The sequence below is a fragment of the Camelina sativa genome, chromosome 17 (genome assembly GCF_030686135.1).
Source record: "Camelina sativa cultivar CO46 ecotype springtype chromosome 17, ASM3068613v1".
Classification (NCBI taxonomy): domain Eukaryota; kingdom Viridiplantae; phylum Streptophyta; class Magnoliopsida; order Brassicales; family Brassicaceae; genus Camelina; species Camelina sativa.
This window is the reverse complement of record NC_141896.1, coordinates 33,969,756-33,996,549: the sequence shown is the minus strand read 5'-3', so window position 1 is coordinate 33,996,549 and position 26,794 is coordinate 33,969,756. Positions and strand designations below refer to the sequence as shown.

At 40.4% G+C, this 26,794-nt stretch overlaps 1 protein-coding gene across 1 annotated transcript; it reads right to left on the bottom strand.

Annotated features, from left to right (window-relative positions):
- Positions 1 to 1,585: 1,585 nt before the first annotated feature.
- Positions 1,586 to 7,351, bottom strand: LOC147924693 (uncharacterized). Its single transcript, XM_087496895.1, has 6 exons — positions 6,584 to 7,351; positions 5,819 to 6,464; positions 4,235 to 5,011; positions 3,008 to 3,721; positions 2,569 to 2,905; positions 1,586 to 2,396 (listed from the first exon to the last, which is right to left on the bottom strand). The coding sequence occupies exons 1-6, from the start codon at positions 7,349 to 7,351 to the stop codon at positions 1,586 to 1,588; spliced, it is 4,053 nt and encodes a 1,350-aa protein (XP_087353021.1).
- Positions 7,352 to 26,794: the final 19,443 nt, after the last annotated feature.

The window sequence follows — 26,794 nt, the reverse complement described above, 5'->3', positions numbered from 1 at the left end:
CATATTTATATGGAGAGGACCAACGCGTTGACCGAGGTAAAAAAAAAACCCTAGTTTTTAAGCTGTCTCTATTTTCCACACCTCGGGAAACGTGCAGAACGCACAAGATTCCCGTTTCAAGCCCAACGGACCTCGAGAAACGTGCATGACGCACTATTCATTCCAGAATCTCCAGGAAACCTCAAAAAACGTGCACAACACACTATTCATCCCAGAATTTTCTGGAAACCTCGAAAAACGTGTGCAACACGCTATTCATCTCGGAACTCTCCGGAAGGTGACAAAACTTGTGAAATTTTTTGTTCTTCCCGCAAGACGGACCTTCAGACGCATAGTTGGATCCGACGAGCTCAAGGAAGCCATCGCACATCGGACTAGGGGGGCCATTGTTGGATATGGGCTTTGCTCCCAACATTCTTGAAGCCTAGAAGATTCTCAAGAGGTTTTGGGCCAAAAGTCTTGGATCAGGCCTATCAGGCCGCAGGGGAAAAATCGTCATTTTACGAAGAGACGTAAGAAACCCTAGGTCAAGGTCTCACTATAAATACCTGATGTCATTGTAACGTCAGAGGATCCATTTTTTTTGGGCAATTAGAGAGAGAAGAGCAATTATTTTCGTAGTAACTGCGCTTAGCTCCTTAATTATCATTTTCTGTAAACCCGTCTGAAATTCTACGTTAAATAAAAGGACCAATTCCGATTTATTCTCACTAAGTTCTAGTATTATTTATATCGTCGATTTCATACATCAACAGGTTTGAAGTAACTGTTGGCTACTCTGTTCTGAGATAGATTGTGTATGTTCTACTGTGGAATGGAAAATGCAGGTGATCTACTGCACGAGCTTGAACTGGAGTGCGGATGGAAACACTTAATTTGTTCAGTGGCTAAACTGATGGAATTATTAGGGTTTGGGGTATTGGTCGTTATTAGAGAGATTAGAAGTTTCTTCTTTAATCTCTCCAATTTTTCCATCTGACTCTAAAGTCTTCTCTTCTGGATTAGTGTTTTGAGGATTTATTTTTTGTTCTTTCTATTTTCGGAATTCACAAACCTGATATTTGATTTAAGGTTCTGTTTCAAATTTGTTTTTTTTTTTAAATACTTGCTTACGGGTACACCACATAGAATTTGATTTGAAGTTGTTACTCTCTCGAGCTGACTTAGTTTGATGAAGAACAACTGTAAAACGACGAGTATTTCGTCTTAAGAATCTAAAACAGCAAGTTGGGGTGTCGATCGGGCTGGTCCGGTCCAGCCCGGCCTAAAACCCGTAAAGTCCGCATAAGTTTGAGCCCGGTCCGGCCCGGCCCGAAATATTTCTGAACCTATATTTCAATGCCCGAGCCCGACCCTAACAGGGCTACATGGCTTTTTGGATTTTTTCGGTCTTATCTTACTGATCAAAAAATCAAACTTATAGGCCTAAAAAAACAGTGTTTGAAGGTGCACTATAAAACAAATCAATCAAAAATTTAATAACTCATCTATATTCACTACAACCAACTTAATTTAATAGAAAAGGTTGAAAACTAAATAAAATTTTGATTTTTTTTTTTTTTTTTTTAGCAACAAATGAATTGACTCAAACAAGCCAATTGGGAGAAGACATGCCAACATAAGTAACTACATGCGGTTGAGTACGAACTTGTCGTGCTAATCGATCCGCAAGCACATTTGCATTTCTGGAGATTAGCGTCAAAGAGAAAGTTGTGAATTCCTCCATATCCGCTTTGATGTCATCAAGGTAAGGAGAGAAAGTCGGCCAATCGGAGGGTGAAGACACCATCTTCACCAAATCTGAGCAGTCTGTGTAAAAGGCTACCTCCCTGAAATCATGTCCTATCATGCATCGCAACGCCCACACAAAGGCTTCTACCTCCGCATGAAGTGGTGAAAGACTACGCCGATAATTGGAAGCGCCCAAGAGCGGAGATGCGTTGTTGGCCGACCTACAAACCCAGCCAGCACCAGCAAACTCGTCCGTGTTCTTCCAAGAACCGTCAACAAAACAGCGATAGCCAGCATAGACCGAGTGTAGAAAATCTCCTCCCCTTGGTAACCGAGGCCCCGGAACCAGTGGTTCGGAAAGACCCTCCTCCTCCTCAACCTGAGCTGCATACCACGCCATCGATTCACTAGCTGCCAACTGTGCTACCTCGGCTGGCTTTTCCACCTCATTTTCGAAAACCTTCGCATTCCTAGCTTTCCAAATATACCATATTATCCAAGGAAAGGCTAAGACCTGAGAACCCGGATTGTTTGCGCCTAGAAAATGATCCACATTTGTATAGACTGAATCTGTGGGAAACCCAACTAATCCTGTCGGCACATTAGAAAGAGCCCAAACCTGTCGCGCAGGCGGGCAGTGGAAGAGAGCATGATTACCGTTTCTACTGGAAAGCCACAATGGGCACACTCCAAATCACAATTGATTCCCCGCCGTCTCAAATTTTCCGTCACCGAAAGGCAGCCAGAAAGAACTTGCCACATAAAATGTTGTATTTTTGGGGGGCACTGAACCTTCCACACACTAGCTTTCAAAGGAACAATGTCAGGGCGATAAACCGCCCCTGGGGTCCGATAGGAATTGCCATTCTAGCTGTATGGTATCCTGATTTAACCGTATACTTCCCGGACTTAGTAAAATGCCAACCAAAGGAATCACTTTTCGGTGTAGCACTTAGAGGGATAGCCTCTATCAAAGCCCTATCCAGAGGATCGAAATGAACGGCTAACCGATCTTTCCTCCTTGTGTTTGTGCTGCGATCAATAAGATCAGCAATAGTAAGTAAAGGATCCTGAACCGTAGCGGTCCTCAATGCTGGTCTCGGGAATTGGGCTGGAACCCAAGGATCTGTCCAAATAGAAACAGTATCCCCAGAGCCAACCCGTCGAATAAGCCCTTTGTTTACCAGAGATCAAGCGGAAACAATACTTCTCCAGCCATAAGATGGAGAGTAAGATTTTATTGGATCAATAGGATTTGTATTCCGATAATACCTACTTTTGAAAACACTAGCAAAAAGTGAATCTGGTACTTCTATTAGACGCCATAACTGCTTAGCCAATAAGGCCGTGTTAAAATCATCAATATTCCGAAAACCCAACCCTCCAAGTTGCTTATTGGAGCATAACTTCTCCCACGCCACCCAATGCATACCCCCCGACTGACCATTATTACCCCACCAAAAGTTAGATATGGCGCTTGTAAGCTTAGACGTTATAGTTTTCGGAATTCGAAAACAGGACATCACAAAAGTCGGGACCGCAGTTGCCACTGACTTTATCATCACCTCTTTCCCTCCTTTTGAAAGAAGCTTGGCCGTCCACTCAGTAGTACGACCTTGTAACCTATCCCGGACATAGGAAAACACCTTCGTCTTGGAACCCCCTAAACTCTCCGGAATGCCCAAATAAGACCCCATGCCTCCCAAGTTAGTGATACCAAGAATCGACTGCATCTCCATCCTTGTCTCCAGAGAAACCTTATGACCAAATTGGAGAGATGATTTGTTAAAATTTATCTGTTGCCCCGATGCCTCCTCATATCTCTTCAGCACACCTAAAATAGTCCCACATTCTTCTTGTGAGGCCTTACAGAAAAATAAACTGTCATCCGCAAAGACAAGGTGTGTGATGGGCGGACATTTATTGGCCACCTTAATTCCCGTTATTAACTTATCCGACTCCGCTTTCCGTATATTGGAAATAAGGACTTCTGTACATAAAATGAATAAATAAGGTGAAAGTGGATCCCCCTGTCGCAACCCACGGCCCGGCTGAATGTGACCATGAGGTTGCCCATTTAGTAAAACTTGATACTCCACCGAGGTAACACAAAAAATAATCCAAGATATCCATTTGTCCGAGAATCCCATTTTCCGAAGCACCTGCTCGACAAAACCCCATTCGACCCGATCATACGCCTTACTTATATCCGTCTTTATAGCCATGAATTTTGTTTTACAAGATGGATTTGTCCGAAGTCCATGGAACATTTCCTGAGCAATCAAAATATTATCTGAGATCAAACAACCCGGGACGAAGGCCGATTGTGTTTCTGAGATAAGCTCCGGGAGGACCCGTTTTAACCGTTGGCATAAGATTTTGGATATAATTTTTTATCCCACATTGCACAAACTAATCGGCCGTAGCTCCGCCATTCGAGTGGGTTTTGCCACTTTTGGAATTAGACAAATATGCGTCGTATTCAAACGCTTGTCAAAAAAACCCTGATCAAAGAAAGAATTCACTAGGAGTACCAAATCCGTCTTCACCACATGCCATGCCTTTTGAAAAAATAAAGCCGTCATCCCATCTGGCCCCGGGGCTTTATCAGGATTCATCATAAACAAAGCCGCCCTGACCTCCTTCTCCGTAGCCGGTTCGGTCAGACGGACATTTACCTCCTCCGTAATCACCGTATTCACCTCCCTAAGTAGGTCACCACAATTTGCCGGGTTAATTGTGGAAAACAATTCCTCAAAATAAGATACCGCCGTATTCCTAATAACATCATCATCCGTAGACCAAACATCATGTTTGTCAAAAAGACCAACAATCCTGTTTCTAGCCCTGCGTTGTTTCGTCTGGGCATGGAAATACTTGGAATTCCAATCCCCTACCCGCATCCATTTGTTCCGACTCTTCTGGTACCAGTAAATTTCTTCCTCGCGATAAGCATCCCGCAAACATGCGGTTAAATCAGTAATGGCCTCCGGAGTAGTGGCATCATCCGTCTGCGCAACCGTGAGCTGCCATTTGAGAACCTTGATAGCATACCGTTCGACCGGAACCTGTGTTTTCCGCCACCTTGAGATAGTCTGCCGACAACTGACAACCTTGTCCACAAAACTCTCTTGCTCCTGCCGTTCCGCAGCATCCCATCCGGAGGAGATAGCACCCATCAACCCGTCCTTACCCAACCACCGCCTATCAAAGACAAACCGACGTTTCCCCCGCGGGTACTTTGCTCCAATAAAAGCCAATATAGGCTTATGATCCGAGGCTACCATAGGTAAATATTCCGTCAATGTGTCTGGGAAAATAGCATGCCACTCCTCATTACCCAAAACTCTATCCAACCTACACCGGATTGGTTTTTTATCTCTCCAACACCGCCATGACAAAAAATCGCCAAGATAAGGAAAGTCCAGAAAACCGCAGTCTTGAATCATGCAATTAAAAGACCGAAAGGAAGACGCAGGGCGGAGTTTTCCCCCCCTCTTTTCATGATTCCTGGTTAACTCATTAAAGTCACCAATTATAAACCATGGGGAACTCCTAGTGATACCCATTCGTGTTAATCTTTCCCAAACCAAATCTCTTTTCTTTGGGACTGGATCCCCATAAATAAATGTTAAATTAAAAACCTTGCCTTTGTATATTGCTTCTACGTCAATCATACAGTCCGATTCATAAACAATAGAGACATGAAAATCATCTTTATTATAAAAAAGTGCCAATCCACCACTAGAACCAATTGGATCAACAATTATTAAATTTAAATAGCCAAAATGGCCTACAAATTGCTCCAAAAATCCGGCCGGTGCTGAAACCACAGATCCCTAAGATGTCCGATTGTCGCCTTGTTCCCTAGGCTTTGGCAATTCCAGCTAAGTATCTTCATTTATCCACCTATAGGTTTTGGTGGTTTGCCCCCACCCAGCGCTCCCTTCCCCTTGTCCTGGTTCCTCGGGTTATGTCCATCGGCCCCCTGATCCGAGTTCTTAGGTGCTGGCCTCTTCCTCGGAGTGTTACGTAGATAAACATTAAGCTTCTTTGACCCCCCCCCCCCCCCCCCCCCGCAGCAGACCAACTTTTGGCTTAGCCACCTTCTCCACCGTGGGATCATTGACATCACCAAGCTCCGGTTGTGCAGCCAAACCCTCGGGACACACACCCTCCTCACCCAAAACGAGACCTGTCTCAGAAGGATGATTCGGATTAAGAGCAGAAGCCAGATCTAAACCTACACCATCTGCATCACCTGCAGCAATAGACCTCTCCTCGCCATTGTCCACCTGCACTTCCGGCTCCACCACACCTCCATCCATCTCCGCAGTAGCCTGAGGATCCGCTGAAGAGTCCTCCTCCACCACCATTGGTACAGGAACAGAAGATGGCGACCCAGACATAGGAGCCGCAACAGAGACACCATCAACAGCCTGACCCAGAACCGGGTGAACAGATTGCTCCGAGAGTTGCTCCGTCTGTCCCACCGAAACCTGACTTCCCTCCTCACCAGCTTGTGCTTCCACTACAGCCTCTTGGAAGAGAGCCTTACGAACTCGCTTCTGAACTTGCACCACAGCTTCCAACGTAAGAGAACCCTCGGTACCCTCATGTGCACCATTCACTGCAGTCACCTCCGGGATAGGAGAGGTAACCATTGCCATCCCTCTCTGTTCGCCCAACCGTACAGACTCATGGCACCGCCCACCACGAGGGGAAGAAACCCCCTGGGGATAGCGAGGACGTGAGCTCAGACCACCCTGAAAACGTCTAGCCTCCCTCCGCTGGGACCCCTGCCTCGAAGCCTCCCCTGTTTCCCGAGAGCTCCCCGCAGCTGGTATCTTACCATCTTGACCCCCTGCCTTCTCCTATCTCCACCAACCGCACCCCTGTAGCTCTGAAACCGGCGAGCACCATTATCCTCACTCAAAGGACGAGCAGGGTGATGCACTCCTTCACCAGTAGCTTCCCCACAAAACTCTGCCGCATGACACAAGCTAAAACACCGCACACAGTAACCAAACAGTCGCTCATACCTCAGGGATACAATTGTCTGATCACCATTACCAAATTCGATCTCAGACTCAAAACATAAAGGCTTGAATCCGTTGATTATCACCTTCACCCGACCCCCATCGATATCTACCTCCTGAACCTCCCCAAGGTCTTCTCCAATACTTCTAAATGTGGGATCAGCCCAAAACTGGAGAGGGACACCAAGCACACAAACCCAGAAGGTCAAGCACGCCGGATAGGAAGGATCCACCGGCGGCTTCCAACGAACTAACGCTACCATCCAATGGTCCAAATGGAAGGGTTCCATCTTGAGCACCTCCGCAATGTCCTCCTCACTATCAAAGTCGAACTGGAACTTTCCTAAGCCCAAGTCCGCACCAACAACCTTCCCCTCCAACTGCCAGATGCGTGGGAACATGAGTAGCAGTGCTTTCATGTCTTGGACCCGTGGGTTAAAGCAACGACTGATGACAGTCTTGGAGTAACCTTCAATCAAAGCCGAGTTATCAAAATGTGGGATTTTGATCTTACGCTTCAAAGGCCCCTCAACAACCTTCTTTCCCGCCGACACCTTGGTAAACAGAGAACCTTGCGACATCTTAACACACACGGCAAAAAACGCACAAAACCAAATAGAGCCCGAAACAGCTAAAACCAGGATACAGAAGAGCAAATGAAAGTGTTGCAGATGAGAGAACAATCCGTACACAACCACCCTTAACTACCACACAAGCATCGCATGCGAATCCGAGGTTTTAAATCCGAATCGCAATCCACACCATTCACAAATACGAGATCCACAAAAATCAAGCTCTTGAACACCAGAATCGACTCGCAAATCCGAATCCCGAAACAGCCTCTTGAGATCACGCTCAGCCACAAACAACGAATGGAAGATCGGACTTACCATAATAAACCCCGGGAGGCTCTGAAACAACCCTTCCCGTTTTTTTTTTTATACCTTAAATTACTAGTGGTCCCATACCCACTAACATCCTAACAACAATCAATAACCGCAGATAACCAAATAAAACAATTCCATTAATCCAATAAAATTCCAACATAAATAATCCAATAACACCATAATCCAAACAAGGAAATAACCAAAAGCTAACATCCTACAATGTTCCAATGACTTAATCTAGCAACCTAACAACAGCTAGACCACAATCAATCAAGCCTCTAGAACATCCCTTCACCATCGCTTGATTCCACGATCACACTTTGCCTTTACCTGCACATCGCAAACAACAATTGAGATGCGTAAGTATTATCATAAATACTTAGTGAGGCCGTCCTCCCATCTACTGGGTTATACACACAAGCATATGAGACTCCCAAGTCAACAAACAACAATAACACAATCAATACATCAAACCAGGAAAATAAGCCTCGGCAGGTACTAGTGTCGACCGATGCTCAATCGGTGTCGACCGATGCTACAGAAACTGGTGCCGACCGATGCTAGAATGGTGCCGATCGATGCTACTCGAGACGGTGCCGATCGATGCTCCACAAAAGTGGTATCGATCGATGCCTCTTCTGCAGACACGATCTGCGCGAAACTCAGCGACGAACTCCGATTCCAATCAACACAGAATCGACTCCAAACACGTCTAACCATCTCGGAATTCACTAGAAATCACAAATACAATGTACCCAAGCAAGCAAACACCACAAATAACAAGGAATCACACAAAAACAAAGGAGATCTCATGCTTAGATCAACCATGGTCAAGCACTCACCTCAAGAACAGGAAGATTGAATTGAGAAACGTGGAAAACAACACCCCCAGAAGCTCCCCCTTCGTTTCCAGCAACAACTAACCCTCCTACAGCCTCAGATCTCTCCAAAAACTCCAAGAACAAGCCCAGAAAAAAATCAAGAACGTTTCCTCTCTGTCTCTCTCTTTTTCTCACTAAGCGGCGACCAAAAAGAACTCCCCAAAACCCTCAAATTCGTCCTTAGACACTTATAACACGATTTAGGGATTTAATTGAACCAAACCGAACCAATTCGGCAATTAATCAAACCGGCCGAACCCAGAAATTAGTGGTGTCGATCGATGCCACTAGGGTGTCGATCGACACTCCTTTAAAAATCACAAAATCCGGTTCGCGGATGTTACAATTCTCCCCCACCAATATGGATTCGTCCCCGAATCCCGCAATACCATCCAATTGCCAAGGACCTCCGTGCCACCGTCAGCACGGCCCGCACGTCCCCAGACCGGACTAAACACCATCAGCCAAGGTTTCCCATGCCACTGTCGCAACAGCCCGCACACCTCCGACTGACCCTCGAGGTCTCCCTCTAGCCAATATACTCGCATCATAAACACTATTTGCTCACAACTCAGTGCTTCCCCCGTCCGTGGTCGCAACCAACGAATCATGCCGGCTCGCTATCATGCCAACCGCCTTAAGCTACGGCATCCAGGAAGTCACTCACACACACTCCCCCAGCTCTCGGGTCACAACCCTCGAGACATACCGGCTCACTGCCGAGCTTCGGCTCACAGCTACGGTATCCAGGAAGCCTCACATATCCTGCCCTTGGGTCGTCACCCTCAAGCGCGCTCTCGGATCGTCATCCGAAGCAACATACCACTCCCACTCTCTGGCCACAAAGTCCATCGAGCTATCGGTATCACGTGAGTTGGGCCCGCACGGCCTTGAGCAAAACAAACACTGATGCCAACGAGTATCTCCCGGCTAGATCTACCTCAACATTTCCACAAAACTTTCCCTTTTTAGAAACTTTCTATTTATGGAAACCTTCCTTTTGTGAAAACTTTCTATTTATGGAAACTTTCCAAAAATAGAAACCCGAGCTATTTCTCTTTTCCCATGACAACAACCGTCAAACATAAAGAAAAATACTCATCTTATTAATCTCAAAAATGTCATAATCGTGACAATCTCAACGAAATTACATCAGAAAAAGCAAAAATACAACAACCAGAGCCATCAACCCGCATGCCGAGCACCACCTCATCTTGATACCTAGTCGCACAACCAACCATCCCTAGCGACCAAATATCAAGAGAGATGGGCTGGAATACTCCGTACCCGCTCCAGCCACGGACCACAACTCGGACCCGGCTAGACAAGCTCAAGTCGCGGTCTGCTTCTCAAACCACCTCTTAAACCTTGCCTTCATCCTCGCCTCGGGCTCCTAAGTCTGCTCCTCTACTCCGTCACAGTCCCACAGGACTCTCATCAAAGGAATCTTCTTCTTCCGAAGTTCCTTGACTCTCCTCTCGAGCACCCTCACTGGTCTCGCCTCTAAAGTCATGTTAGGCTGAAGATCCTCAGGAATCTTAGCCAACAACTGATCACCCTCGTGAAGACACTTCCTCAGCATTGACACATGAAATACCTTGTGGAACGCACGCATAACCTCAGGCAACTCCAACCGGTATGCCACTGGTCCCACCCGCTCAACCACTCTGAACGGACCCATGTACCTCGGACTCAACTTAGTCTCTGTCAAAGACCTGTTCGGACCCCGCAACATGGCCATCTTGAGGTACACTCTATCACCAACCAGAAACTCAAGATCCTTTCTCCTCTTATCAGCATAGCTCTTCTGCCGATCCTGAGCCTCCTTCATGTTCAGCCTCAAAACCCGAATCTTCTCCGAGGTCTCCTGAACAAAATCTGCACCAAATATGCTCCTCTCCCCCACCTGAGTCCAACATAATGGTGTACGACACGGCCTCTCATACAGGGCCTCATAAGGAGCCATCCCAATACTAGCCTGGTAGCTGTTGTTATAAGCAAACTCCACCAAGCTCAAGTGATCTGCCCAATGACCACCCCAATCCAGCACACACATCCTCAATAAATCCTCCAAAATCTGGATCGTCCTCTCTGACTGACCGTCAGTCTGAGGATGATAGGCTGTACTCATATGCACCTTCGTGCCCATTTCCGCCTGAAATGCCTTCCAGAACACCGAGGTGAACTTGGAATCTCTATCAGACACAATACTAGCAGGCACACTGTGCAATCTGACTATCTCCCTCACGTACTTCTTGGCCAAAACCGCTGCTCCATCAGTTTTCTTGATGGCCAGAAAATGCGCAGACTTAGTTAAACGGTCCACAATGACCCAAATAGCATCAAATGTCCTCGACACAGGCAAACCTACCACGAAGTCCATCGTGATCAAATCCCACTTCCACTCCGGAATGGGTAAACTCTGTAATAAACCACCAGGAACCTGATGCTCCGCCTTCACCAGCTGGCAAGTATCACACTTCGCCACCCAGTCAGCTACGTCCTTCTTCATCCCGACCCAGTGATAATACCGCTTGAGGTCACGGTACATCTTGGTCGCTCCTGGATGAATAGAGAACTTGCTCGAATGAGCCTCTCTCAGTATCTCCTGCCTCAAATCCTCACCCTTGGGCACACAGATCCGACCATGCACAAGGATAGTACCATTAGCAGAAACCTGATACTCTGCACCCGTAGCCTTAGAGGCATTCACCAGCCCCTCATCGCTCTCCTGAGCTAACCTCACTCTGCTCAACAAATCTGCTCTATCAACTGCCTCCAAACCCAAAGGTTCCTGTGAGATAGCACACAAACTCAATGCACTAATCTCACCTACCAACACCTCCATATCCTACTCCTGAGCCGAAGCCACCCGCTTCTGACTCAAGGCATCTGCAACCAGATTAGCTTTACCAGGATGGTAAGCTATGTCCAAATCATAATCCGCTACTAACTCCATCCAACGCCTCTGCCTCAAATTCAGCTCAGGCTGAGTAAAAATGTACTTCAGACTCTTGTGATCTGTAAATACCTGTACCTTCCCACCATACAGATAGGATCTCCAAATCTTAAGAGCAAAGATCACTGCTGCCATCTCCAAATCATGAGTAGGATAATTAGCTTCATGCTTCCGCAACTGCCGCGAAGCATAAGCTATAACCTTCCCCTGCTGCATAAGTACACAACCCAACCCCACTCTAGAAGCATCTGTATACACAACATAAGGCTCGTCCTGTTCAGGCAGTGCTAACACCGGCGTGGTAGTCAACATCTGCTTGAGACTTGCAAAACTTGCCTCACACTCTGGTGACCACACAAATGGGACATCCTTCCCTGTAAGCTTAGTCATCGGCTGAGCCATACTCGCGAAACCCCGAACAAACCTCTTGTAGTAACCTGCTAACCCCAGGAAACTCCGAATCTCAGTGGCACTCTGCGGCCTCGGCCACTCCCTGATGGTCTGAATCTTCTCTGGATCCACTGAAACTCCCTCAGCTGAAACAATATGACCCAAGAACCCCATCTCACGCTGCCAGAAACTGCACTTACTCAGCTTAGCAAACAACTTCTGCTCCCGCAGCTTCTCCAACACTGCTCTCAAATGTACTGCAAGCTCCTCAGGACTCTTAGAATATACCAGGATGTCGTCGATGAAAATGATGACTGACACGTCCAGAAACTCCTGGAACACGCTGTTCATCAATCTCATAAACACAGCTGGCGTGTTTGTCAACCCAAACGGCATCACCACAAACTCATAGTGCCCATATCTCGTCCTGAAGGCTGTCTTCCTCACATCTGCCTCATGTATAGGAATCTGATGATAACCTGAAGCCAAGTCGATCTTGGAGAACCAAGTAGCACAACTCATCAATCCTCGGGAGAGGGTACTTGTTCTTCACAGTAACTCGGTTCCAACCCCGGTAGTCAATACACAACCGAAAACTCCCATCCTTCTTCTTAACAAACAACACCGGAGCTCCCCACGGTGAACAACTAGGATTGATAAAACCCTTGCCCAACAAATCCTCCAGCTGCTTCTTCAGCTCTGCCATCTCTGCTGGAGCCATCCTGTAAGGAGCCTTGGATAACGGCATTGTCCCCGGTTCCAGCTCAATAGTAAAAGGATCCGACCGAGATGGTGGTAATCCCTGCAATGACTGGAACACATCCTCAAAGTCCTCCACAACCGGAATACCGCTAACCGTAGACTTCCCCACTGACTCTGGCATAGATATAGTAACCAGATAGGCCTCACGGCCCTTCTCGATCATCTTCCCTGCCTGAACGGCTGAGATCACGAGACTCCCCGAAGTCGGTCTAATACCCTGAAAAACCAACTTCCCTCCTGGACGCTCAAACTCCACTCTACCCCGATAGCAATCCAAATGCACCTCTTGCCGATGCAACCAATCCATACCAAGAATAACGTCATACAACTCCACTGGACTGATAAGCAAATCCGCTGGCCACGACTCTCCTGCGATCCGAATATCAACTCCTCCAGCTCGTCCAATAACCCTCAGGAACTTGCCTCCAGCAACTCTGACAACTCCTGAACACTCTCCAGAATCCCCTCTGATCCCCGCACTCCCGGCACACTCCGGAGTAATGAAGCTATGAGAAGCTCCAGAATCAAACATAACATGGGACTTAAACCCGCCCACCAACAAGGTCCCTACACAAACCTCATGTGTTGAGAACCTAACACTTGACCACAAACAAAAACAAATATAATCTAAACTATTGAATTGACTAAGTTCGAATCTTAGAAGTTATACCTGTGATCGCTCCTGCACTAGTGTCACCGGGCTCCTGAGTCGAGTACACCTGAGTCGTCGGCTCAATCCAACCCACCGGCTACACACCCTGCTGCACCCCTGGCTGAGCTCCAGCCTGCAACACTGCTACTGCCCTCTGCTGCAACTTGGGACAACGAGGCTTGACATGCCCGTCTCTCTGCAGTAGTAACACACCCGAGTATCTGTCCGCGGCTCCGTCACCGCCCGCTGCTCTGTCACTGCCCGCTGCTCACCTCTCTGTGGACAGCTAGTCACCTTGTGGTCCCTGCTACCACACCCAAAGCATTTCGCACCCCCGTGCCTCGATCTCTGCATAACATCAAACCTCCTCTTCTGCCCCTGCGCAGGCTTGCCGCCCTTGTTAGGAACAGAAAGCGGCTGAGACTGCTGTGGCTGCACCGAAGAACTGACCACAACCACCTGTGACCTCAAGTCATCCTCTATCCCAGCTGCAACCTCAACCAACTCTTCTCTCGTAGCATAGCTCTTCACTCTGCACCGAGTCCTCAAATCATCCCGCAGAGCCAACAAAAACCTCTGCACCTGAGCCGCCTCTGGCTCCCATGCCCTGCCTGCATACCCCACAAGCCGACTCAACTCTGCATCCAGCTCCCGTACTGTACGGTCCCCCTGAGTCAAACCCAAGAACCGTGCCTCCATACGATCAAGAGCCTCCTGAGGAAAATACTTGGAGTTAAACTCCCCCATAAAATCTCCCCAAGACATACCCCGCTGCACTCTCCGTGCTGTCACCGACCTCCACCACACACGAGCATCTCCTGACAAGTAAAACACTGCCAGATCCACCCTGTACCGGTCGGGACACCTAAGCGAAAGGAAAATATCCTCCATCCGCTCTCTCCACTCATCCGCTACACTCGGATCGGTACTTCCTGAGAAATACCCTGCTCCCACATGCCGCAGCTGCTCCATCATCCGCACATACTGAGCATCCACTACCTCGGCCCCCGGCTGCACACCTGCCTGCAAACCCGCCACAGGCTGCACCGCTGGAACCTGCCCACCACCCACTGGCGGCACTACCAGATCCTGCCCACCAACCACTGGCGGCACTACTGGATCCTGCCCACCAACCACTGGCGGCACAACTGCTGGAAGTCGCTGCAAAACCTGAGCTAGCAAGTCCATCAAGACATCCTCCCTGCCTGGAGCACCTCCCGCTGCAACCCCCACACCCGGGGCAACACCGTGACCGACACCGGGCCCATCCGCCCTACCGTCACCCAAACCAGCCTGGTCTCCAGACACACTAGGATGAACCTGGGACTCCGCCACCTCCTCACTGGCCATGCTCTGGGTCACACTCACACTGGCCTCAGGAACCTGACCTCATCCCCGATCCTGACCACGACCACGCCCACGACCACGACCGCGACCAACAGCATCCTCACCCCTAACCATCTGTATCATCCAAGAACAGAAGTCTAAGCAAACAATAGTTCCAATACACAAAAACACAACTTACCGTGGAATCACAAAACAGGCTCGAAGAGGATGTTCTAGGACTTCATGCCACACTCAATTGACCGACTCACACAATCAATCATAGCATGGAATCCTAAACATCAACAGCAAAAGCACAATGAACCCTAGACCTAGAACCGTAAGGGCTCTGATACCAAAATGAAACAACCCTTCCCGTTTTTTTTTTTTTTATACCTTGAATTACTAGTGGCCCCATACCCACTAACATCCTAACAACAATCAATAACCGCGGATAACCAAATAAAACAATTCCATTAATCCAATAAAATTCCAACATAAATAATCCAATAACACCATAATCCAAACAAGGAAATAACCAAAAGCTAACATCCTACAATGTTCCAATGACTTAATCTAGCAACCTAACAACAGCTAGACCACAATCAATCAAGCCTCTAGAACATCCCTTCATCATCGCCTTGATTCCACGATCACACTTTGCCTTTACCTGCACATCACAAACAACAATTGAGATGCGTAAGTATTATCATAAATACTTAGTGAGGCCGTCCTCCCATCTATTGGGTTATACACACAAGCATATGAAACTCCCAAGTCAACAAACAACAATAACACAATCAATACATCAAACCAGGAAAATAAGACTCGGCAGGTACTAGTGTCGACCGATGCTCAATCGGTGTCGACCGATGCTACAGAAACTGGTGCCGACCGATGCTAGAATGGTGCCGATCGATGCTACTCGAGACGGTGCCGATCGATGCTCCACAAAAGTGGTATCGATCGATGCCTCTTCTGCAGACACGATCTGCGCGAAACTCAGCGACGAACTCCGATTCCAATCCACACAGAATCGACTCCAAACACGTCTAACCATCTCGGAATTCACTAGAAATCACAAATACAATGTACCCAAGCAAGCAAACACCACAAATAACAAGGAATCACACAAAAACAAAGGAGATCTCATGCTTAGATCAACCATGGTCAAGCACTCACCTCAAGAACATGAAGATTGAATTGAGAAACGTGGAAAACAACACCCCCAGAAGCTCCCCCTTCATTTTTAAACACCTTGTAAACGCTTTTAAAAGGTTTTTATAAGGTTTTTAAACACCTTGTAAATGCTTTTAAAAGGTTTTTATAAAGTTTTTAAACACCTTGTAAACACTTTTACAAAGTTTTTAAACACCTTGTAAACGCTTTTAAAAGGTTTTTAAACACCTTGTAAACGCTTTTACAAGGTTTTTAAAAGAGTTTACAATGTTTTTATATGGTATAAATTTCAATTTTCTGGCGGGAAAATTTTTTTTTGGTGGTAATTTTTTTTTTACGGGAAAAATTTTTGATTTTGGCGGGGAAAATTTTTCATTTTTAGCGGGAAATTTTTTTGATTTTGGTGACTGTAGATTCTTGTTGTCATTTAAAGAAAGGGTAATTTGGTCATTTTATTCATAAAGAGGGGTAGTTTTAAAAATGGTCAACATGGAAGAGTATTTTTAAAAAGGGACATGAAAATAGGGTATTTTTTAAAATGCCCCAAACTTTATTTACAATAAATTGTTAATCAAATATTGCAATCAAACAAAAATATTAACAAAAATATAAGAATATATTTGTTAAAGGGCTTTTCGGGCTGGTCCGAGCCCGGTCGGACTATGCCCGAAAAACCCTATAACCTAAATGGGCTAAGCCCGAAAGGTCCGATTTTTTCTGAACATATATAATTTAAGCTCGAGCCTGATGTTTTTAAGGGCCGGGCCGGGCCAGTCCTCGGGCTTTAGCCCTAATTGCCATACCTAACAGCAAGGAGTTTTTTACAAGTGACTACATCTCAATAACAATGCCATTCTGGGCCATGCATACCAGAGAGTTTGTCTCCAAGACATGGAGAAGGAGAACATATAATGGAAACATCAGATTACTGAAAATATTGGGTCATTTAGCTTTGCGTGATTTACAACTTACCTGTCTCAGAGAAAACGCAGCAAAAAATTAGATAAGACAAACTTATGTTACACTAAATTAGGCTTTTTAAATTGAGAAATGAAATATATAGACTCGTTTGTTATTTTGTCTTGCAGTACATTTTTTTGTCAACAAAAGAATATCTCAAACGAGCCAATTGGATTTTAAATTATTTACATACAAAACATGATGCGGAAAAGTACGCGTTTGACGTGCCAAAACATCCGCCTTTACATTTACATTTTTAGAGATAAATGATAAAGAAAAAGACGAAAATTCTTCCTGTAGCACATTTATTAAAATAAAAACCTATTTTAATAAATATAGTTTTGTTTTCCGTGTCCAATGGTCGGAAGCAGGAAAAAAATTTGGAGTATTTTTGTTAATTTAAAATATTTGTTTTATAAATATACCTTTGCTTTTCTTCTCATGTCTTTGGGTCTTAATAAGACGGCTAGCAACAATGTGAATGTTTTGCTAATATATTCCTTTAAATATTAACTCTTATCTAAATATATATTTTATGAATTCATATCATAATAAAACATCCGCTGTAGCACATTGGTTAAATACTAATATATGTTTTATTTACATGACTTTGCATTCCGGGTTCAAAGCTCGACAGCATAATTTTTTTTTAAATTTAATTAAGCATGTCGCTTTATAATTCTAAGAATGCATCTACAATAAAGTGAATGATTTGCTTAAGAATGCATCTTAATATATTCAAATATATCTAAATATATAATTGTAACGCTACGACTGCCACATTTTTTAGTGACCACACTTCTATTCTCAGCATGTGGGATCACTCTATCCGATACCCAGTTTGCTACGTCGAAGAGAATTTAAAGACTTGTTTACCGACCCTACAAATCTCCACGTGATATTTCCCAGTATTTTTTCTTCACCTCAGTCATACAGTTTTGACAATCACTTCTCGAAAGGTCACCCATCTTAAAAAATTTTCAGCTCTAGTACGTTTAACTGTGGAGTTCTCTCGAGATGGTTGACCAAAAATAAAGGTTCACTTTAGTGACATAGGTGACCAAATCTCTGCATGCACCACCATATTTCGTGAAACTAAGCTGTTACAATATTTATGAAGCAGTATGATAAGAAATGATATGTTGTACACATTGGTTCTAATCAAATTCTATGGTTTTGAAATATGGATTTCAAATCTGGTTCAAATCCCGGTAGGAAAAAAAAATTTTGTTTTTATTATTTCTTAATTAAAACGCTATAATGTATCATGTTGTCTTTTGCCTTTTGGTTCTAAAAAACACCTAGCAACAAATTGAATGTTTCGCTAATATATTCCCTAAAATATTCAATGGTATAACATATATAGTGTTTTATCTCATGTCTTCCGTTTTAAATAAGACACTTAACAACAAAGTAATTGCGTAGCTATAATATTAATATTTACATATATCTATATATATACTTTATAAAATCATATAGTAATAACCAACAATCTCCTGCAGTACATTTTTTTTTTGTCAACAAAAGAATATCTCAAACGAAGCAATTGGATTTTAAATTATTTACATACAAAACATGATGCGGAAAAGTACGCGTTTGACGTGTAAAAACATCCGCCTTTACATTTGTATTTCTAGTGATAAATGATAAAGAAAAAGATGAAAATTCTTCCTGTAGCACATTTATTAAAATCACAACCTATGTTTAATAAATATAGTTTTGTTTTCTGTGTTCAATGGTCGGAAGCAGGAAAAAAATTTGGAGTATTTTTGTTAATTTAAAATATTTGTTTTATAAATATACCTTTGCTTTTCTTCTCATGTCTTTGGGTCTTAATAAGACGGCTAGCAACAATGTGAATGTTTTGCTAATATATTCCTTTAAATATTAACTATTATCTAAACATAAATTTTATGAATTCATATCATAATAAAAAATCTGCTGTAGCACATTGGTTAAATCCTAATCTATGGTTCATTTACAAGACTTTGAATTCTGGGTTCAAAGCCCGGCAGCGGAAATTTTTTTACATTTTTTTTACTTTAATTAAGCATGTCACTTTATAATTCTAAGAATGCATCTACAATAAAGTGAATGATTTGCTTAATATATCTCCTAAAATATTCAAATATATCTAAATATATAATTGTAACGCTACGACTGCCACATTTTTTAGTGACCACAATTCTATTCTCAGCCTGTGGGATCACTCTATCCGATACCAAGTTTGCTACGTCGAAGAGGCTTTAAAGACTTGTTTACCGACCATACAAATCTCCACGTGATATTTCATCGTGTTTTGTCTTCACCTCAGTCATATGGTTTTGACAATCACTACTCGAAAGGTCACCCATCTTAAAATTTTCACAGCTCTAGCATGTTTAACTATGGAGTTCTCTCAAGATGGTTGACCAAAAGGTTCACTTTAGTGACATAGGTGACCAAATCTCTGCATGCACCACCATATTTCGCGAAACTAAGCTGTTACAATATTTATGAAGTAGAATGATTAGAAATGATATATTGTAAACATTGGTTCTAATCAAATTCTATGGTTTAGAAATATGGTTTTCAAATCTGGGTTCAAATCTGGTTTTAAATCCTGGTAGGAAAAAAAAAATTTGTTTTTATTTTTTCTTAATTAAAATGCTATAATGTATCATGTTGTCTTTTGCCTTCTGGTTCTAAAAAAACACCTAGCAACAAATTGAATGCTTCGCTAATATATTCGCTAAAATATTCAATGGTATAACATATATAGTGTTTTATCTCATGTCTTCCGTTTTAAATAAGACACTTAAAAACAAAGTAATTGCGTAGCTATAAAATTAATATTTACATATATCTATATATATATATACTTTATAGAATCGTATAATAATAACCAACAATCTCCTGCAGTACATTTTTTTGTCAACAAAAGAATATCTCAAACGAGCCAATGGGATTTTAAATTATTTACATACAAAACATGATGCGGAAAAGTACGTGTTTGACGCGCCAAAACTTCCGCCTTTATATTTGCATTTCTAGAGATAAATGATAAAGAAAAAGATGAAAAATCTCCTGTAGCACATTTATTAAAATCAAAACCTATGTTTAATAAATATAGTTTTGTTTTCCATGTTCAATGGTCGGAAGCAGGAAAAAAATTTGGAGTATTTTTGTTAATTTAAAATATTTGTTTTATAAATATACCTTTAGTTTTCTTCTCATGTCTTTGGGTCTTAATAAGAGGGCTAGCAACAATGTGAATGTTTTGCTAGTATATTCCTTTAAATATTAACTCTTATCTAAATATATATTTTATGAATTCATATCATAATAAAATATCTGCTGTTGCACGTTGGTTAAATCCTAATCTATGTTTCATTTACATGGCTTTGAATTTCGGGTTCAAAGCCCGGCAGCGGAATTAATTTTTAATTTTTTTTATACTTTAATTAAGCATGTCGCTTTATAATTCTAAGAATGCATTTACAATAAAGTGAATGATTTGCTTAATATATCTCTTAAAATATTCAAATATATCTAAACTAGATTAGGACCCGCCCGATGTGCGGGTTTAGATTTTTTAAAATAAAATTAAATTTAAAAGAATATAAAGTAAAATATTTTAGTAATCTATCTTGAAAATAAATAGATACATCGAGGTATCCAATGTGATATTTGGTGTAAAAGGTGCCACTCTACGGTTGAGACTATTAATCACGTTTTCTTTGTGACAGCTTGTCATGTGGGAAGGTTGTTAAAGGGTGGGGACCAGGGTTCGAGGAACGCCTGGCGCACCAATAACCTACTGTGGATTTGGATGAATAGTTCCATTTGCCCAGTGAGGGGTTAGGATCGATGCCCTGCAGGGCCAGCTTCGGGCCTATGGGGGCAAGCTAGCAGTGGGCTAGTGGGGTCAATGGGACGGGTTGTCACAATATATCTTTTAAAATATTCAAATATATCTAAATATATTATTGTAACACTACGACTGCCACATTTTTTAGTGACCACACTTCTATTCTCAGCTTGTGGGCTCACTCTATCTGATACCCAGTTTGCTACGTCGAAGAGGTTTTAAAGACTTGTTTACCGACCCTACAAATCTCCACGTGATATTTCATCGTGTTTTGTCTTCACCTCAGTCATACGGTTTTGACAATCACTTCTCAAAAGGTCACCATCTTAAAATTTTCACAGCTCTAGCACGTTTAACTGTGGAGTTCTCTCGAGATAGTTGACCAAAAATATAGGTTCACTTTAGTGACATAGGTGACCAAATATCTGCATGCACCACCATATTTCGTGAAACTAAGCTGTTACAATATTTATGAAGTAGTATGATTAGAAATGATATGTTGTACACATTGGTTCTAATCAAATTCTATGGTTTAGAAATATTGTTTTCAAATCTGGGTTCAAATCCCGGTAGGAAATGTTTTTTTTATTTTTATTTTTTCTTAATTAAAACGCTATAATGTATCATGTTGTCTTTTGCCTTCTGGTTCTAAAAAAACACCTAGCAACAAATTGAATGCTTCGCTAATATATTCCTTAAATAATTAAATGTTATAACATATATAGCGTTTTATCTCATGTCTTCTGTTTTAAATAAGAAACTTAACAACAGAGTAATTGCATAGCTATAATATAAATATTTACATATATCTATATATATATACTTTATAAAATCATATAGAAATAACCAACGATCTCCTGCAGTACATTCTTTTGTCAACAAAAGAATATCTCAAACGAGCCAATTGGATTTTAAATTATTTACATACAAAACATGATACGGAAAAGTATGCGTTTGACGCGCCAAAACATCCGCATTTACATTTGCATTTCTAGAGATAAATGATAAAGAAAAAGATGAGAATTCTTCCTGTTGCACATTTATTAAAATCAAAACCTATTTTTAATAAATATATTTTTGCTTTCCGTGTTCAATGGTCGGAAGCAGGAAATTTGGAGTATTTTTGTTAATTTAAAATATTTGTTTTATAGATATACCTTTGCTTTTCTTCTCATGTCTTTGGGTCTTAATAAGACGGCTAGCAACAATGTGAATGTTTTGCTAATATATTTCTTTAAATATTAACTCTTATCTAAGCTTATATTATATGAATTCATATTGTAATAAAAAATCCACTGTAGCACATAAGTTAAATCCTTATCTATGTTGCATTTACATGGCTTTGAATTCCAGGTTCAAAGCCCGGCAGCGGAAATCTTTTTTAATTTTTTTTTTTAACTTTAATTAAGCATGTCGCTTTATAATTCTAAGAATGCATCTACAATAAAGTGAATTTTTTGCTTAATATATCTCTTAAAATATTCAAATATATCTAAATATATAATTTTAACACTACGACTGCCACATTTTTTAGTGACCACACTTCTATTCTCAGCCTGTGGGATCACTCTATCCGCTGTAGTACATTTTTTTGTCAACAAAAGAATATCTCAAACGAGCCAATTGGATTTTAAATTATTTACATACAAAACATGATACGGAAAAGTACGCGTTTGACGCGCAAAAACATCCGCCTTTACATTTGCATTTCTAGAGATAAATGATAAAAAAAAAGATGAGAATTCTTCCTGTTGCACATTTATTAAAATCAAAACCTATGTTTAATAAATATTTTTTTGCTTTCTGTGTTCAATGGTCGGAAGCAGGAAATTTGGAGTATTTTTGTTAATTTAAAATATTTGTTTTATAAATATACCTTTGCTTTTCTTCTCATGTCTTTGGGTCTTAATAAGACGGCTAGCAACATTGTGAATGTTTTGCTAATATATTCCTTTAAATATTAACTCTTATCTAAACATATACTTTATGAATTCATATCATAATAAAAAATCCGCTGTAGCACACTGGTCAAATCCTAATCTATGTTGCATTTACATGGCTTTGAATTCCGGGTTCAAAGCCTAGCATTGGAATCTTTTTTAATTTTTTTTTTTACTTTAATTAAGCATGTCGCTTTATAATTCTAAGAATGCATCTACAATAAATTGAATGATTTGCTTAATATATCTCTTAAAATATTCAAATATTTCAAAATATATAATTGTAACGCTACGACTGCCACATTTTTTAGTGACCACACTTCTATTCTCAGCTTGTGGGATCACTCTATCCGCTGTAGTACATTTTTTTTGTCAACAAAAGAATATCTCAAACGAGCCAATTGGATTTTAAATTATTTATATACAAAACATGATACAGAAAAGTACGCGTTTGACGCGCAAAAACATCCGCCTTTACATTTGCATTTCTAGAGATAAATGATAAAGAAAAAGATGAGAATTCTTCCTGTTGCACATTTATTAAAATCAAAACCTATGTTTAATGAATATAGTTTTGCTTTCCGTGTTCAATGGTCGCAAGCAGGAAATTTGGAGTATTTTTGTTAATTTAAAATATTTGTTTTACAAATATACCTTTGCTTTTCTTCTCATATCTTTGGGTCTTAATAAGACGGCTAGCAACAATGTTAATGTTTTGCTAATATATTTTTTTAAATATTAACTCTTATCTAAACATATATTATATGAATTCATTTCATAATAAAATATACGCTGTAGCACATAGGTTAAATCCTAATCTATGTTGCATTTACATGGCTATGAATTCCAGGTTCAAAGCCCGGCAGCGGAAATTTTTTTTAATTTTTTTTTTTTACTTTAATTAAGCATGTTGCTTTATAATTCTAAGAATGCATCTACAATAAAGTGAATGATTTGCTTAATATATCTCTTAAAATATTCAAATATATCTAAATATATAATTGTAACGCTACCACTGCCACATTTTTTAGTGACCACACTTCTATTCTCAGCCTGTGGGATCACTCTATCCGCTGCAGTACATTTTTTTGGTCAACAAAAGAATATCTCAAACGAGCCAATTGGATTCTAAATTATTTACATACAAAACATGACATGGAAAAGTACGCGTTTGACGCGCCAAAACATCTTCCTTTACATTTGCATTTCTAGAGATAAATGATAAAGAAAAAGATGAGAATTCTTCCTGTTGCACATTTATTAAAATCAAAACCTATGTTTAATAAATATATTTTTGCTTTCCGTGTTCAATGGTCGGAAGCAGGAACTTTGGAGTATTTTTGTTAATTTAAAATATTTGTTTTATAAATATACCTTTGCTTTTCTTCTCATGTCATTGGGTCTTAATAAGACGGCTAGCAACAATGTGAATGTTTTGCTAATATATTATTTTAAATATTAACTCTTATCTAAACATTTATTATTTGAATTCATATCATCATAAAAAATCCGCTATAACACATAGGTTAAATCCTAATCTATGTTGCATTTACATGGCTTTGAATTCCAGGTTCAAAGCCCGGCAGCGGAAATTTTTTTTAATTATTTTTTTACTTTAATTAAGCATATTGCTTTATAAATTTTTAAGAATGCATCTACAATAAAGTGAATGATTTGCTTAATATATCTCTTAAAATATTCAAATATTTCAAAATATATAATTGTAACGCTACGACTGCCACATTTTTTAGTGACCACACTTCTATTCTCAGCCTGTGGGATCACTCTATCCGCTGTAGTACATTTTTTTTGTCAACAAAAGAATATCTCAAACGAGCCAATTGGATTTTAAATTATTTATATACAAAACATGATATGGAAAAGTACGCGTTTGACGCGCAAAAACATCCGCCTTTACATTTGCATTTCTAGAGATAAATGATAAAGAAAAAGATGAGAATTCTTCCTGTTGCACATTTATTAAAATCAAAACCTATGTTTAATGAATATAGTTTTGCTTTCCGTGTTCAATGGTCGCAAGCAGGAAATTTGGAGTATTTTTGTTAATTTAAAATATTTGTTTTACAAATATACCTTTGCTTTTCTTCTCATATCTTTGGGTCTTAATAAGACGGCTAGCAACAATGTTAATGTTTTGCTAATATATTTTTTTAAATATTAACTCTTATCTAAACATATATTATATGAATTCATTTCATAATAAAATATACGCTGTAGCACATAGGATAAATCCTAATCTATGTTGCATTTACATGGCTATGAATTCCAGGTTCAAAGCCCGGCAGCGGAAATTTTTTTTAATTTTTTTTTTTTACTTTAATTAAGCATGTTGCTTTATAATTCTAAGAATGCATCTACAATAAAGTGAATGATTTGCTTAATATATCTCTTAAAATATTCAAATATTTCTAAATATATAATTGTAACGCTACCATTGCCACATTTTTTAGTGACCACACTTCTATTCTCAGCCTGTGGGATCACTCTATCCGCTGCAGTACATTTTTTTGGTCAACAAAAGAATATCTCAAACGAGCCAATTGGATTCTAAATTATTTACATACAAAACATGACATGGAAAAGTACGCGTTTGACGCGCCAAAACATCTTCCTTTACATTTGCATTTCTAGAGATAAATGATAAAGAAAAAGATGAGAATTCTTCCTGTTGCACATTTATTAAAATCAAAACCTATGTTTAATAAATATATTTTTGCTTTCCGTGTTCAATGGTCGGAAGCAGGAACTTTGGAGTATTTTTGTTAATTTAAAATATTTGTTTTATAAATATACCTTTGCTTTTCTTCTCATGTCATTGGGTCTTAATAAGACGGCTAGCAACAATGTGAATGTTTTGCTAATATATTATTTTAAATATTAACTCTTATCTAAACATTTATTATTTGAATTCATATCATCATAAAAAATCCGCTATAACACATAGGTTAAATCCTAATCTATGTTGCATTTACATGGCTTTGAATTCCAGGTTCAAAGCCCGGCAGCGGAAATTTTTTTTAATTATTTTTTTACTTTAATTAAGCATATTGCTTTATAAATTTTTAAGAATGCATCTACAATAAAGTGAATGATTTGCTTAATATATCTCTTAAAATATTCAAATATTTCTAAATATATAATTGTAACGCTACCACTGCCACATTTTTTAGTGACCACACTTCTATTCTCAGCCTGTGGGATCACTCTATCCGCTGCAATACATTTTTTTGGTCAACAAAAGAATATCTCAAACGAGCCAATTGGATTTTAAATTATTTACATACAAAACATGATACGGAAAATTACGCGTTTGACGTGCCAAAACATCTGCCTTTACATTTGCATTTCTAGAGATAAATGATAAAGAAAAAGATGAGAATTCTTCCTGTTGCACATTTATTAAAATCAAAACCTATGTTTAATAAATATATTTTTGCTTTCCGTGTTCAATGGTCGAAAGCAGGAAATTTGGAGTATTTTTGTTAATTTAAAATATTTGTTTTATAAATATACCTTTGCTTTTCTTCTCATGTCATTGGGTCTTAATAAGACGGCTAGCAACAATGTGAATGTTTTGCTAATATATTACTTTAAATATTAACTCTTATCTAAACATTTATTATTTGAATTCATATCATCATAAAAAATCCGCTATAACACATTGGTTAAATCCTAATCTATGTTGCATTTACATGGCTTTGAATTCCGGGTTCAAAGCCCGGCGGTGGAAATCTTTTTTAATTTTTTTTTTACTTTAATTAAGCATGTCGCTTTATAATTCTAAGAATGCATCTACAATAAAGTGAATGTTTTGCTTAATATATCTCTTAATATATTCAAGTATATCTAAATATATAATTGTAACGCTACGACTGCCACATTTTTTAGTGACCACACTTTTATTCTCAGCCTGTGGAATCACTCTATCCGCTGTAGTACATTTTTTGGTCAACAAAAGAATATCTCAAACGAGCCAATTGGATTTTAAATTATTTACATACAAAACATGATATGGAAAAGTACGCGTTTGACGCGCCCAAACATCCGCCTTTACATTTGCATTTCTAGAGATAAATGATAAAGAAAAAGATGAGAATTCTTCCTGTTGCGCATTTATTAAAATCAAAACCTATGTTTAATAAATATAGTTTTGCTTTCCGTGTTCAATGGTCGGAAGCAGGAAATTTAGAGTATTTTTGTTAATTTAAAATATTTGTTTT

Coding starts and splice junctions, on each gene's coding strand:
- LOC147924693 (XM_087496895.1), bottom strand. CDS start 7,351: ATGTCGCAAGGTTCTCTGTTTACCAAGGTGTCGGCGGGAAAGAAGGTT. Junction 2,906..3,007: donor TTTTGCTAGTGTTTTCAAAA/GTAGGTATTATC, acceptor TGGTAAACAAAG/GGCTTATTCGACGGGTTGGC. Junction 2,397..2,568: donor CCTATCGGACCCCAGGGGCG/GTTTATCGCCCT, acceptor GTGGCTTTCCAG/TAGAAACGGTAATCATGCTC.